A 15,858-nucleotide genomic window follows, 5' to 3' on the forward strand; every position below is an offset into this window, starting at 1 on the left:
GTTAAGATGGTACTATGCACAGTGGACGAAATATAGATAGATCAGTTTATTAATCCCAGAGGGAAATTCCAATATATATCAATAATGTCTAGAAATTGGCCTCAAGCTCATCTGAAATGTAGTTGTGTGGTTTGACAAGTCAACCTTTTAGATTGTTGATGGAAGTAGTGGACCAGGCCAAAGAAGAAAAGGACCATCCAGATTGTTACCAGCATAAAGTTCAACAGCCAGTGTCTGTCATGGTATGGGGGGTATTAGTGCCCACAGCATGGGTAAATTGCACATCTGTGAAAGCACCATCAACAGATATGACAGATATGTACACATTTTGGAGCAACGTGCTTCCTTCTAGACATGCTTATTTCAGCATGACGACGACAAGAAATGTTCTGCCTGTGTTACAACAACATGGCTGCATAATCAGAGAGTGCAGGTTCTAGACTGGCTCACCTGCAGTCCAGTGCTCTCTCTCACTGAAGATGGGTGGTGCATTATGAAGCATAAAATACAACAGTGAAGGCCCAATACGTTGCACAGCCAAAGATTTGAATGATAAATTATTGGAAAAAAATTCTGGATAGATATTATATACAAACAATATATAAAACTGTGTTTCATAGTGCCCTGACTTAACACGCTAGCCACTATACTATGAGGTAACATTACACAATACAATACATTACAAACCTAGAGGGTGGGTCGATATGGTGACAGTGGTGATGCAGGTTGGTAGTGTAATATAACTAAATGCAGCGTTCATAAAGGGCTCATATTGAAAACCAATTTTTTATTGATATGAAAATCTGATGTCTGATGTAGTCTGATGTACTTTGTAGACACTGTTAAAGTTTCAAAACCTACCATTCACTCCCCAGTCCATACACTCCATATATGGAAACCAAACTGCAAAAACAGCCAGTTATAGGCTGCTTCAAAAATGTGCCTATTTAGCCTACAGCAATTTTGCCTCACCCATTCAACCTGAAGTTATAAAGAGTGTTTTAACCCAGACTGTTTGATGGAAGTGCAATATATGGCAGCCAATCAGAACAGAGCTCATTTACGTGTATCATTCTTAAAGGCACAGTAACAAAAAACAGCCTGTTTAATTCTAAAGGATAAAGAGAGGTTGGATAATATTCATGTGAAATGAGATATACTGCTTTTGGTACATAAAAGCACAAAAATGATATAAGTGGACCTTAAGGATAAATAACACACAAGGAAAATATAGGATATGGGCCCTTTAATCTAAACAACACATACACACATATCCAATGCCTATATATATATATATATACATATATATATATATATATATATATATATATGTTCTTTACATTAAAGGGCCAATATCTTTTTTATCTAAATCTTCAGTTATAACCAACAAACAAACAAATAGGACAGGTGTTATTTTGTGTGCCTTATTTTGTGCAAATTATATAACATTGTGGCCTAACTATAAATAAAATACGATGCATTTACTGTTAGTGTTGTAACCTACTTGTGCACCTCAGTGCTTTTGTGCCCTCTAGTGGGATGAGAGACTATCAAGACTTATTCAGAGATGGATCCGGCGGATTTGTCCTTAATGTTTATTTATGTTTACACACACTTACACAAAATCAAACATTTTACAACATTTTCATGTCACATCCATACAATCAAAGGGCCACTGAGAATGATTTAGCCTTCATGGGATAAGGGAGAATTTTTCCCAGTGCTGTGTTTGTGATTCAGTTATGAATCATTTAAAATACAGAGCATGTTGTTATTAATTGAAAGAAGGGAAATAAGCAAAGAAAAGAAAAAATGAGTTGAGCTTTGCAGCTCTCTAGTTCTCTAGTTCCTTCTTACACATTTTGTCTATTGCACACAAATCAGCAGTGAAGTCTACATTGCAATGAGGAACGTTATTTTTTTATTCTATTGTATTTCTATATGGAAAGGATAACAACAACAACAACAACAACAATAATAATAATAACTTTATTTATGTATTGCTTGTCATACATTAAAATGTGGCTCAAAGCTTGACAAAGAAAGAGGTAAGAGTTAAGAAGAAAAAGAGAAAGTAAAAGCATTGAACAAGGAAGTACAGTACGAATTAAATAAAAAACCTAAAAATAACAATAAAAATACTAACAAAATAATTACAACTAAATAATGATAACCAAAGGGGTGAAAAAAATTAATTGTAGTTCAGCACAACATTAAAAACTACAACAATAAATGACATTAAAAATACCTAGATAAATGAATAATTCTTCATAAAATAAGATACAACAGAAATAAATGACAGTAATGTTTTTGGCTCTTGATGGTCACCGAGATTTCACACTCTATAAAGAGAAATGTACAGAAATGCGCCACAGAACTACTGTACATTTAATCTCAGCTCAACACGCTCTAGGACTTTTATTGTGATAGTTAATGAACCACAGGCAGAACCAATTAAATGTGCTCGTTCTGTGAGGCACTATCCAATCCGAAAGCAAGCAATGCCGTTTAGTGACCATCGATATATTTGCATTTGATGACGCCGCATCCAATGAGAAGGCGGGAAGAGGAGCTCAGTAGCCAATCAGAAAGCAGGGAGCGGTATTTGAATCATCGCTATGCGCTTTGTTTCTATCCTCTCGGTGGTTTAAACGCGATAACTGAACAGTATTGAAGCGCAGAAGCGGCAGAGCTTTAGAGTCGTTTTTAATTTTTATTAAGGAGTCGAGCGGCTTTTAAAACAGCGTCATGGACCTTCGCGCTGTTGTGAGTAACGTTATTAAGGAAAAACTCTTGTTTTTGTGGCGTGTTTGGTCTAGTAAGCAAGTTAGCTAGTGTTAGCTAACCTAGCTAGCGTTGGACATAACCTATGTTTGGCAACACGACGCTAAAGTTAGTGTTTTATTTTCCAGTTCCACCTTAAATAATGCAGCCAGAATGTAACTGCAGCACTCCTTTTAAGGTGGAACGGGAAACTTGGGTCAAAAAACTGGCGAATTGGAAGCCACGTTCAGCGTTGTTTTGGTCTTTGGGTGATTAGCTAACGCGAGGTTTCTTTTAATTGCATTAACTTGAGCCTTAAACTTTGATTTTGATTTAACTTAATCGGATTTTTCTAATGCAGAAATTGGTTAAATAATTGGTTAATGTTTTTTTTTTCCTCTGGTGCCTTCTTAAAAAAAAACAGGTAAATCGTAAATAACGGCTAGCTGTATTAGCTTAATGGTTAAAGGAGAGGTTAACCGAAAATGAGTTTTTATTTTTTATTTTTTTTTTAAATTTGGTTACATCTTCCCCATAGTCGGCCAGACGACGTGCTTGGTGTCCAAAGTTTTCTGTAACTTACTAATTTTTCACTGGAGCTGCGAGGCCAATGTTGTAGTTTCTTAGCAGCGAACTTGGCGAAGACACCAAACAGGTCTTGGTTGTGTAGCTCGTTTGGGGAGGTGGAAGTCTTTTACTAAGGGTGCTCTCACATGGTCGATCACGCTAGGACATTCTTGGCCCCGACCCTTTTTAAATAGCATGTCTTTTGTTTTCTAGTACCGTAATGCAGAGAACCAAGCGCCAGTCGGCGGCAAGGCCGGAGTGACCAACGCTGGAGCCAGGCGGGCCGCCCTGGGCGAGCTCTCCAACTTTACCGCCAAACCTGCAAAAGCCACGGTAACAGCACAGTAAACACTTTACCTACTGAACTATCCCTACTTTAATGTGGTGACTCAGTTACACTCAAGGGTTCTTTAGTAAAGGAAATGGGTTTACCTAGAACCGTGAGTTCTGTATAGAACCCTTTTGTGCTGAAATGGTTCTTCGTGTGGTGAGCGTTCTTCAGATGGATGAATGGTGTGGTTATAGTTAAAGGGTTCTACTATTATGAACTTTACATCGTAATGGTAGAAGAACTCTTTTGGTGCTAAACACTTTCAAAAGGTTCTGTATAGAACCCTACTCGCATCTTGGTCTGGGCCACTTCAAGCAAAGAACCCATTAAGCATGGAGCAATTCTTGATAGAACCATTCCTTTTACTAAAGAACCCTTGTGCCATCTTTGAGCATAGCCTTTCCAAACATGACTCAGCTCAAAGTCGGTATAATACTTGAAGGGTAACTTCACCAACTTTTCAAATTCTGTGTAATCTAGTGGCTGAGTCTTTGAGTAGATGTGGGCTGGTTCATTATAGTGACACTTGCTCAGATGTCTTTACAGTAGTGGTGTTGGGAACCAGGGGATCACAATGTCCCCAATGCAAATATAGCCATTTATTTTACTAAAGCTACCAGTGAACTTGCATGAGTCATTAGTTTGTTTCCATGAATAGAAAATATGCCTTATGCAAAATACTGGTGGTGCAGGTGCTATAACAAAGCATTATGAAATTGAATGAAAGGAGTTTTGGCTGAATGTTAGACTCAGTAGCCTGCTTGCATAGAAATAAAGGCATCGCTTAACCTCAGGAATATATATTCATTTCATGGATGTGGGAGTCAGTGTAGCTACTATATCTGAATGTTGCAGGCTCTGCAGTTTTCTTTCTGATGACCTCTGTGCTTTCTTGTATACAGAAAGGCTTGAAGTCTGCAGCTCACGCTGCTGCTGTGCAGCCTAAACGTGCTCCAGTGGTGCCGGAGGTCTGCCCTCCTCCGGCTCCAGTTCCTCCTGTTCAAGCTGATGTCTCCATGAAGGAGGAAGACGACCTGTGCCAGGCTTTTTCAGATGCGCTGTGTCCCATTGAGGACATCGACAAAGGTGATGCTGAGATACCGCAGCTGTGCGCAGAATATGTGAAGGACATCTACATGTACCTCCGCAGCCTTGAGGTACGTATGCTCAACACTAAGCTAAAGCCACTTTCTTGTCCTGCATTCTTTTAGTAGGGGTGTAGCTTAATCTCAGAACTCATTTGATATAATGAAAGGGTTGTTAGACCCTTGGTGAACATGCTGTTAGTATTGAGTGTTCAGGTTTTCAGTTTGCAACCATATAGACTTGCATCCTTATTGGGAGCTTTTTGCTGTGTGCCAACCATGTGCTTTTGTTCCAGGCCCAGCAGTCGATCAAACCAAAGTACATGGATGGTTATGAGATCAACGAGCGTATGCGTGCTCTCCTGGTTGACTGGCTCATTCAGGTGCACTCAAGGTTCCAGCTGCTTCAGGAAACCTTGTACATGACTGTGGCCATCCTTGATCGCTTCCTTCAGGTGAGACTTGAGTCAAATTTAACCATTTCTAAGAAAACGTAGTACATGTCATGTAACGCTGTGTATGCCTGTACAGGTCCAGCCAGTGTCTCGAAGGAAACTGCAGCTAGTGGGGGTCACGGCTATGCTGGTTGCCTCCAAATACGAAGAAATGTATGTGCCAGAAGTCGGTGACTTTGCCTACATCACAGACAACGCCTTCACCAAACCCCAGATACGTGAAATGGAGATGCTCATCCTCAGAGAGCTGAACTTTGAACTTGGACGGCCTTTGCCCCTTCACTTCCTCAGGAGGGCTTCCAAAGCTGGAAATGTAAGATTTCCTTGTCAGATGTACTAACTTGACTTCAATGAGCAGTATAGACTTTAAACTGCGATTCAGCTGGTCAGAGTGCACTCAGTAACTAATTAGCACAAGGAATTATGCATAGTTGTGCTACAGGATTCTGGTATTGGTGTAAAGGCAGCATTCAAATATCATGTGCACTTTCCAGGGCTAATGTTATTTCTTGTTCAGCCAATTCTGTTGCAAACTGCCAACTTATTGTACCTTGGAGCAAATTGATTCCAGTTGTGCACTGTACTTGTACATGGAGCTCACTTATTGGGACTGTACTTCCCTGATTAGTTTGACTTGGTATTTAGTGTTCTCCCTATAGTGGACCAGAAAGTTTAAGCTGGGGTGTCCAGTCTTATCCCCAAAGGGCCAGTCTGGCTGCAGTTTTTTTACTTCAGACAAGCTGGAGCACACCTGATGCCACTTGTTTAATCAGCTGGCTTCAGTCTGTCAAACTGCTGATCAGGTGACCTTCTGCTTTGGAATGAACGTGCAACCACACAGTTATAGTATATTTCATCCTTAATTTTGCTCAGTTTCTGTTGAGATACTAGGAATGGGCTGTCACATTAGAAGCGAGTTTTAAGCAGATCACCTGCTTTTAAGAGGTTAAAGAGGAATTGGGGAGGATGTCTAATTCAGTGGTTGCTGTAAACCACATCAGTGGTTTGAAGTGGTTCACTGTAGATGAACTTTCCTTGGCTTTCTTTAGTGGTGGTGATGGGAACCAAGGGTTGTGAGATCAAGTGTAGCCACTCTATTTACTGTCAGACAACTAGAACTTGCACATGTCCTGAGTTTGTATATGTAATGTTAGTGGTAAGTATGAACACCTTGTATTTACTTCTCTGCTATGGATAGCTTTTTAAAAAAAAACTCAGCTGTTGTCATTCATTCGGCAGAGTACTTGCAGCCTTTTGATAACTTTTTGTAAAGGAGTTTCTGGAGGATTTAAATGCTTTGGATGTGGTTCTGATCACCATTAAACACTTCTGACTTTCATGGATCAATGCCTTTCACATCAAGCCACTAAATGAATTGAATCATGATTGCTTAGGATTTAATTGGTGCAATGCCATTTGACTTATCAAAAGGAAATGGCTATAATTAAACTTTGCTTTCTGTTTCAAGGCTGATGCTGAGAAGCACACACTTGCAAAATATTTTCTTGAACTGACCCTCCTGGACTATGACATGGTCCACTACCATCCATCAGAGACTGGGGCAGCTGCCCTTTGCCTCTCTCAGCTTGTACTCGATGGCCAGAAATGGGTAAGTGTTTCAAACCCTGAGATGAGTTTCTTCCTTTCATTAAGGCTCAATTGCTTATTACACTGTCTTCTAGTCTCCAACACAGGAACACTACACCACATACAGCGAGGCCCACCTGAAGCCCATAATGCAACACATGGCCAAAAATGTGGTCAAGGTTAACGAAGGGCTCACAAAATATGTGGTAGGTCTCTTAACCTGTTATTTCTTCACTGACTTGATGTGGCCTTTTCTGGACCCCTGCTGACCCTTTCTGTCTTACAGGCAGTGAAGAAAAAGTATTCCAGCAGCAGACTAATGAAGGTCAGCCTGCTTCCACAGCTGAAGTCCACCTTGCTGAAGGACCTTGCTGCTCCTCTGCTGCCTACCTCATGAACCTTCTCATGAATGGATGATTTCTACTGATCTGCACTTTATTCCCAATCAGCCATCAGAGATGGATGGACTGCTGCTTTGTGATATTGTTTGTATATATGCAAATAAACAGGTTTTACATTTTAACCATTTTATGAACTTTTACAACTTTCTATTCAGGGTTTCAGGTTTTACTGTCATGCTTGCTGACTACATTTGTCCTCGTGTGGGGAAAATTGGGCTCCATCAGTGTTTGAAGTGCAACATTTCAATAAAAGTCCAAAGATGTTTTAATGGCATCAGCTTTTGGTCAGTGGCTTCATAACTCCTGCAAGCTTTTTAAAAGCAACTGAAGGTAGTGTGGTAATATAGCAGCAAATGGGGTTTTTTAACCCCATTGAAAATGACAGCACTTGAATATGAAAATTGGTATTTGGTCTCCCACCTTGATTTCTGTATCATTCAATGATTGAGATGTAAAATCATTCAGAATGGTTTGATGTAAAACATGCTGAAAGACCTGTTTAGTGGTGGCAAGGGGGCTTAATTTCTCTAGAAGGGAGCATTTCACATTAACCTACTTTCACTTTATACATTTAAGAACTGAATTTATGCATAAAATTAAACTTCTGCTTTTAAGGGTTTTGTAGGTTCTGGTTTTAATTTTTTTTTCCCCTTTTCCCCCCTCCCCTCCTCCCCTCTACAGTGGATAACTGAGGCCTGAGTCCAGTTTTCTTGATTTCACTCCTTACAGAACTTGGTCTAGCAGTCATTTCTGTGTGAGTCATGATTGTCCAATCAAGGGCTGGTGTGGGTTTCACTGGTTTGCTGTGGCACTTCTGTTTTCTAAAACAACTGATCAGTATTGTGCTTGAATAGAAACCTGCAGGCATGCTGGCCTTTTCAGACAAGACTGGAAACCCCACAATTTTACCAGTGCAACCCTTTAGTAAGTACCCAGTTACCATAATACCTTCAGCCACACATCAGGCTGAGGGAGGGTCTCATTATGTAAACAGAAAAGACAGACCACTACAAACCCATGGAAACATGCTAAATGTCAAAGCTGTCATTCTTCTTGACTTATTTTTCTGAAACAAAATTGATCTTTGATGTAGCATGTAAATATTGTTAAAGCATTAAAACAGTATTCACTCTTCAGTCTAAACAGTCCATATGTGGAGGCTAAGCTGGACAAACAGCCCATTTTCAGTTCATTGTTCTTGTGACATCATGAAAACCAACACAATCACCTATTCAGCTTAATAGCAGTTTAGCCCCGCCCATCCACACTAAAGTTATAGGGGGTGTTTCAGTCTGGACTGCTCTCTGAACAGCTAATCAAAACAGTTCATTTGCATATATCAGACCTAAAGGCCTTGTAACAGAAATGGCCTGTCTAATTCTAAGGGAGAGGAAGAGGGGGTAGAAATCAGTGATGTAAAATTGTATTATGACTGTTTTTGATACCATAGAATACCAGAAATATGATGTGAAAAATGTGGGATATGGGCTCTTTAATGTAAGCTAAAGCTCAGCTAAGCCTATCTGTCCCACTCACATTCACATGGTGGTGGTGTGAAGCAGGTGTGAAGGAGGGAATGAAGGTTTTCATTGTTTGTCAAAACATTTTCAACACCTGCACCTCTAAGGGGTTAACCCTTTAACCCCTTAAGTGGTCACGGCCACCGGCGGGCCCAAAGTTTACCTACACACTTCTATAACCGAAGAACACACTCTTTAACAAAGCTGGTTCTTCAAGGGTCCTTTAGTAAAGAAAATGGTTCTGTATAGCATCTTGAACTCTCCAAGAAGCTTTTGCATGGTTAAAGGGTTCTTTGCAGTGTGAAAGTGTTCTTCAGACTGATGGAGAGTGTGCTGTAGATGGCTCTATATAGAACCTTTTTGAAAAGGGTTCTCTTATTGTTACAAGCTTGATATCGTAACAATAGAAGAACCCTTTTTGGTGCTGTATAGAACCATATACAACACATTCTTCGCCAATCTGAAAAGCTGTTTCATGATGCAAAGAACCCGTTAATCATGCAAAGGTTTTTTGAGAGTTCATGGTTCTACATGGAACCATTTTCTATACTAAACAACCATCTTTTTTAGAGTGAAGCTCAGTCAGTTTGCATTAATAAGCTAAAAATAAGCTTTATACTAACAATGTTTGCTATCCGGTGTCGACCAGAGGAGGATGGGTTCCCCTTTTGAATCTTGGTTCCTCTCAAGGTTTGTTCCTCCTCCTTTTAGGGAGTTTTTCCTTGCCACTGGTGACACTCATGGGGGTTTGGACAAGGATTTTTCTGTAAAGCTGCTTTGTGACAACACCTGTTATAAAAAGCGCTATATAAATAAACTTTGCTTGCTTGCTTGCTTGCATTAAAGTCCCTGTAGTTGCTGAATAATGAGCCTTAGTATTTAATAAGCCTGGGATTTTAAGGGGTTAACGTCCATATCAGACATTTTAAATGTCATTTGGTCCTTAAGTTCTCTGACCTTGAGCACAAATCTGAATATATTTTTATACTGATCAAACCACATGGCTAAAAAGTGAGTTTTTATCACATAATTGATCATACTGATCACAGTGTTTTGGTCACATGGGGATGTTTTTAAACAAAACAGTCAAACGGGTCGTATTAGATATCCACACAAAATTTCATCATTATAGGCCAATCAGAGGAAGTGCTGCTCTGGGATATTCTACTTGATTTAACTGTTGGACATAAATGGGTTAATGTTATGTTAAGCTGAGAGAAAGAGACATTAAAAACACAACAGACTCGGATCCATGAAATGCTGTTAATTCATTGGAATGAAACAATGAGCACCTGTTACCAAGTGGACAGCGTTAAATGTATTTGGTCATCAAAGTTCTGTCAATAGTGATGGGAGTGAACTGCTTATAAATGCTTACAAATACAGTCTTATGTGTATAAGAGGAACTTGTGTTTTGGTCCAGTTAGCATTGTTACAACCCCTCAACCAACCGCTGTTGCGCATTATTAATATGACAGCCAACATAAGCAAGAAGAGCACAACACAATGTGTCCATCCTATTATTAACAAAGTAGTACAAAATATTCTAGATACACAGATGCAAAATGCCTGCATAATCATGTAAACAAATTGTTTTTCCAAAACAATCGGTTCCCTTCAGCAACTAGCGCATCTTTGGCAAACCTTCATATGTACATCCTGGTGCGTCTGGCCGTGGCAGGACAGGTCGGTACAAATTCATACTGGTAAAGTGCTTTTTTAACCACAGCGTCATGTACAGTTATGCAGTAACGGATGTGCTCCTCGTGGCCTGGGGCTTCGTTTACTTCTAAAGAGTGAAGCTGCAAAAACTGCAGTTTTTTTTTAAAACAGGTATTAGCAGCACAAAATTCCCTACTAAACCCATAGATTTGAACATTAAGCTACAGGAGATTATAAACCACAAGACAGCAGGTGAATCTACAGGAAAGCACCTTCATTTCCTTTAAAAAAAAAAATCCTTTCATTTCAAAAGCTAAAGAGATTTCAGGTCCCACATACAATGAATGCACTGCGTATTCTTCATATGAGATAAGGTCGTTTTAAATATCACTGAAGGCTGAACCAAAAAAATAGAAGAAGTAAAATGAAGCTATAAATACAATAAATAGTTTTGATCAGTGCTCACAGGGACTGTGTAACATTTAGCCCTGGAGAGAAGTCTGGAGGCCGGCGCGCTGTGCGGGACTCCGCTGCAAAACTGGCCCACGGCAACAGAACGCGGCTGCGCTGAGGCCTCCACGCGGCTGTCTTCTCACTCTTTCTCTCGCTCCTGCGGTTCCGCTACACTGGGAGTCCTCTGAGGTACGCGTGACGCTCTGGCCGGCCCCTCAGCTGCAGTAGATGGACTTAGATCTTGGTGACGTAGTTGTTGGGGAAAAGGCCCTGTTTACCCCTCAGTCTCCCCGTCCACCAGCCTGAGGCGTCTGCGCAGCGAAGACGAATGGTAAAAAACGTGAGGTCTTTTAGTTAAAAGGGAGAGCAGAGCACAACTAACCCTGGGTAAAATGTAACATGGATGTTTTATGAGGTTAAACATGCCTTTGGTCATCATTCACACAACAACCTCATCTGCAAATTTATAGACAGATATTTCTCAAGACTCTAAGTTTGTCAGTGAAAAGTTACTGTATACATTTAAGGAGATACATTTTTCGTTAATCAAGGCAGAAACAATGTAAATCGCTGATGTCAGAACAAAACCTTGTATCTCCATCTCGTTTTTCAGATTTTAACATAATTTGAAAATGACTGTTGCTCTTTACATTGTTTGTAAATTTTATGATAAATGGACCAAAGGAAGTGACCCAAAATTACTTGGAAAAGAAGTCTGGTTCCATTGACTTACATTAAAAGTGGAGTAAGTTTTTTCCTTCTCCTGTAAAGTTACCATTTTGGAGATACAAGATTTTGTTCTGACAACAGCGAAATGTACCCTTAAAGGTACAGCAGTGGTTTTGAGGTTCAACTGTGTACCTTAAATGAGTTTTTCTCAGGGAAAAGTATGTATTCATATCTTTTTATAATCAAATGTTTCAAAACAAAACGGTAATATATAAAGGCTGGAGTCAAGAAAGGGTGTGACGAGTCAACATAATTAAAAAAAATATAAACGCAATGAAATATGGTAGTTATGTTCCCGAACTAAAGGTTACGAAGACCCTCCCTTGAGGGTACCACCCCGTGACAGCTTAGTACATTTTTATCTGAGAGCGTAACTGTTTTTCGGTTACTGAGTGTATAAGTCACATAATTCCCACCTGGATTATTTTAATCTCCCTCTTGGTGGCTGTAATATAATAGCATGTAAACAACTCACAGTGAAAGAAAGGCGGGCTGAAGTACAGCCTCAACACGAGAGGGATGGTTTTAACACAGTGTTAACACTAAGACCCCCAAATAAACAATGAGAGAAGTTCATATCACTCTATGTAAATGAAGTATATTTTTTATTTACAGATTTTGGACATAATGTGAATAAAATGTATTTTAGTTTTACATGCTGATATTTCTAGTTCTTCTTTAAACTGCCATGTTTGACAAAACCTCTTTTTTAATAATGACTTTTACATATTTCATGTATTTTGGTGGGATTTTCTAAGTGAACACATTCTCTACAGAGAACACACTTCTGCACATTTTAATACACAATTACTGTTTATTTACTGAATTTAACATACTGGAGAAAATAAATGGTCTGTGCAAAAGTTATGACATTTTATATTTTATCTTATTTTCACTCAGAAAATCAACTAAAGTCTGCAATTGATCCCCCAGATGGCACTGCATTAAAAACTGACAGGCTTCTGTAATGAACATGACCACATGGGCTCAAGAATATTTTGGAAAACCCTTGCCAGTAAACACAGATTGTCAGTCTGATGGGTCCACCTTTCAAATTATGTTTGGAAATAATGGACATTCTGTTTTCCAGGCCAAAGAGGAAAAGGAGCATCCAGATAGTTGCTAATGCTTTTGAAATGCCAGCGTCTGTCAGTGTACGGGGGTGTGTTAGTGTGTAATTTGCACATCTGTGAAGCCACTATTAATGCTGAGGGATACATAGGCGTTTTGGAGCAACATATGCTGCTGTTGGAACAAAACCTCACCTCCATTTTTTTTGTTGTTTTTTTTATTTTTTTAGTTTTTCAGTTTTTAACATATTTTGTAAAAGCCTGTTACTCTTTACATTGTTTGTAAACTTCACGATGAACGGACCAAAAGAAACAGCCAAAAATGACTTTGAAAAAAGTCTGTTTGTTACTTGTAAGTTATACTATAAGCTTGTTCTGACAACAGCAATATGTTGCCGTCTAGATGGCGTCTTTTTCAGAGACGTCCCTGCTTATTTAAGAAAAACAATTCCAGGCCTCATTCTGTATGTGTTACAAGAGTGTGCCTGCAGTCTAGATCTGCCTCCCACTGAAAACGTGGCACATTATGAAGACCTCATATATAAAACTGTATATAAAAAACAAAATAAAAAGTTTAGCTGAAACTTTAAACACCTTATAGTTGTACTGTTTTAAATCAAGTACAGGTCAAAAACTAACTGCCAATCATTGCTGTCTGTTTTTACTGACATTTTTCCTACTGTCCCAACTTTACTGGAACTGTGTTCGTACTACTACTCTGATCCCTGCGGTTTGCTCACCTTCATTGATGATTTCGATGATGTCATCTGCGTTGAAGCTGAGCTCGTCCGTGTCCTGGGCGTCGTAGGCATACAGAGCTTTACACTGAGGCACCTGTGGCTTGGGTTTGGGTGCTGGCTTTGGTCGGCCGCCTCCCGGAGGGGGCCTGTTGGTGGACTGCCTGTGGGCCCTAGAACAGAACAGAACAACGACAATGTAGCAACAGAGCGCGTGGGACTCCTCTGTGACGTTACAGAAGCTTGTGAGCATGCTTTAAAAGAGCTAAAGTGAAATTAACTTCAAGTGTGAAGTCAAAGAAATCCCTCCACCAAACATGCTGACACAGCTAATGCTGAAGGGAAGCTAGTAGCCGCCAATTAGCATAGCGTCACGGGCATAATGCTGCATGGTGGCTGTATGATTTAATTCAATGCTAGCAACATTAGCATTTTGGCTGAATTATTCCTTTAACTGTACTGTCAGCATTCATAAATCATAAAGCACTATATGGTTTGTTTGCTGTGACAGCTTTCATAATTGTGAATGCTTGGTGTTCAAACCAGTGACTTTTTTTTAACTGCCACAAGGTGGCGCCAAATGCAAACATTTCACAAATGTACTGCACTGAAGAGTGTATCAAATTGAGGAGACAACAGACTTGAAATTTTCACATTGATTTAGGAGATATATATATATATATATATATATATATATATATATATATCCTTATTCAAGTCCACCAAAACCAAAGACATCCAAAGAGCTTCACAGCCAAAATTTTAACAGAAAAGTAACAAGATTAAAACACCAAAACCTAAAAAACGTATGTCAGCGGTGAAACTGCTACTCCGATTCCACTCTCAGAAAACCCTGAAGAGTTCTTTTCTGAGTTTGCGCAGAACTGGATGAATACAGCCCATCTCATGTGACCTCGTGTAGCTGTTTGTTTGCTCTGTAGAGGACCCATGAGAGGTTGACTAAGACTACAGGAAAAGCCAGGATGAGAAGATGACCCAATTCCAACTCCCTTCACCTTAGCAAAGGCTCCACATGTTGATCTGAGGGACTATATTCAGACTCATACATTAGAAATTCTCATAAAAATACATGTTTAGTGATGCATTAATATGGCACTTCTTGAAAGATACTGTTAACTTATAAGTACCACCTTGTTGTGGCTGTTACTGATACAAATAACAGTAATATTCTTACTTTTTGCTTTTTAGAAAGTTCCCACTACAATCAATCTTTGAACTGCAGGATGAAACTGCTGAAGATGATAGAAGATGCTAGCCACTAATGCTAGCTTCCACATATCCTTTAGACTACATGTGTCAGACTCCAGTCCTTGCGGGCCAAAACACTGCAGACTTCAGCATGCTGCCTCGTTTAACACACCTGATTCAGCTCATCAGCTAATTCGCAAAGCCTTGATGAACTGAATTCAGAGCGTTAGATGAGAGTAAACGCTAATCTCCGCAGCACTTTGGCCTGGAAGGTCACCGGTTTGACATGCCTGCTTTAGGCTATAGAGATCATTGGCATGATCAGTGTTTAATAACTTAAATTTGTGGTACTCAAAGTTTTGGGCTGTTTTGTCTTCGCTGTACCGCAGCTGAACATTTGCTGCAAATTTCAATTCTGCTGAAACCTTGAAAACGTCCACATGGCTAACATTTTCACTCTGCAGCAGCAGAACATGATTACATACCATTGCTGTCAGGACCAAACTTTGTATCTCCATTTTTACCTTTTTACTGTTGTGCAAAATTTGAAAATACCATCTGCCCTTTATATTGTGTCAAAAGTTCATGATGAATGGACCAACAGAAACGGCCCAAAATGACTTGCAAACAAATCTAGTCCAATTAACTTCCATTCAAAGTTCAGAATGTTTCTCCTTCTTCTGTAAAGTTACCACTGAGATACGAAGTTTCGACCCGACAGCTGCACGATGCCTCAGTGCGTACGTGAGCAGAAACGACTAGTCATAGGTTGTAATTTTTATAATCATTACATTATTTCACAAATAACCGAGTAATGAATCAGCCAATGATAACATCCTGCACCCCTGATAATATCCCTTGGACTATTTGCTGAATGAGGTTCCTCTTTCTGCAAGTGGAGAACAGCCACAAAACCAGATTATGAGGAAGATCATCTGTCAACAACTTTTGTATTGTTAACAGCTCTTCGGTCGGGTAGTGAAACCCACAGATATGTAGTAAAGAGGCCATTTCCATGGTAATAAGGCTTAGGGCTGGTTTGGAATTGGACATCTCTGTCAAGCCTAGTACTACAGTAATCAGAAAGAAACCACAACCAGCAGCACCACTGATGCACCCACACACACCCACACACACACACACACACTCTCAGACTCACATTCCTCCGTTTGCAGACAGCCGCTGGTTTCTGTTTTGGTAAAGAAGTACATCAGCTGTGTTACACACCGTCTCTCTGTGTGTCACTGTGTGAATGTGTGTGGACATGTTTACAGAGAACACTTTAATCT

At 39.7% G+C, this 15,858-nt stretch overlaps 2 protein-coding genes across 2 annotated transcripts in view; one reads left to right on the forward strand and one right to left on the reverse strand.

The window, feature by feature from the left end:
• The first annotated feature begins 2,652 nt into the window (after window positions 1–2,652).
• On the forward strand, window positions 2,653–7,357 carry ccnb2 (cyclin B2). The gene is made up of 8 exons (XM_036583910.1): window positions 2,653–2,766; window positions 3,544–3,663; window positions 4,564–4,818; window positions 5,043–5,201; window positions 5,278–5,514; window positions 6,670–6,810; window positions 6,884–6,994; window positions 7,075–7,357. Exons 1-8 carry the CDS (start codon window positions 2,749–2,751, stop codon window positions 7,183–7,185), a joined length of 1,152 nt encoding a protein of 383 aa, XP_036439803.1. The 5' UTR covers window positions 2,653–2,748; the 3' UTR covers window positions 7,186–7,357.
• Window positions 7,358–10,189: 2,832 nt separating this feature from the next.
• The window catches only part of myo1ea (myosin IEa), a 102,285-nt gene continuing 96,616 nt past the window's right edge, over window positions 10,190–15,858 (reverse strand). The window contains 3 exon segments of the mRNA XM_036584401.1: window positions 10,190–11,135; window positions 13,364–13,533; window positions 15,729–15,758. Of these exon segments, the coding sequence (XP_036440294.1) occupies window positions 11,059–11,135; window positions 13,364–13,533; window positions 15,729–15,758 (277 nt within the window). The 3' untranslated portion in view covers window positions 10,190–11,058.

The sequence above is a fragment of the Colossoma macropomum genome, unplaced genomic scaffold (genome assembly GCF_904425465.1).
Source record: "Colossoma macropomum unplaced genomic scaffold, Colossoma_macropomum, whole genome shotgun sequence".
Classification (NCBI taxonomy): domain Eukaryota; kingdom Metazoa; phylum Chordata; class Actinopteri; order Characiformes; family Serrasalmidae; genus Colossoma; species Colossoma macropomum.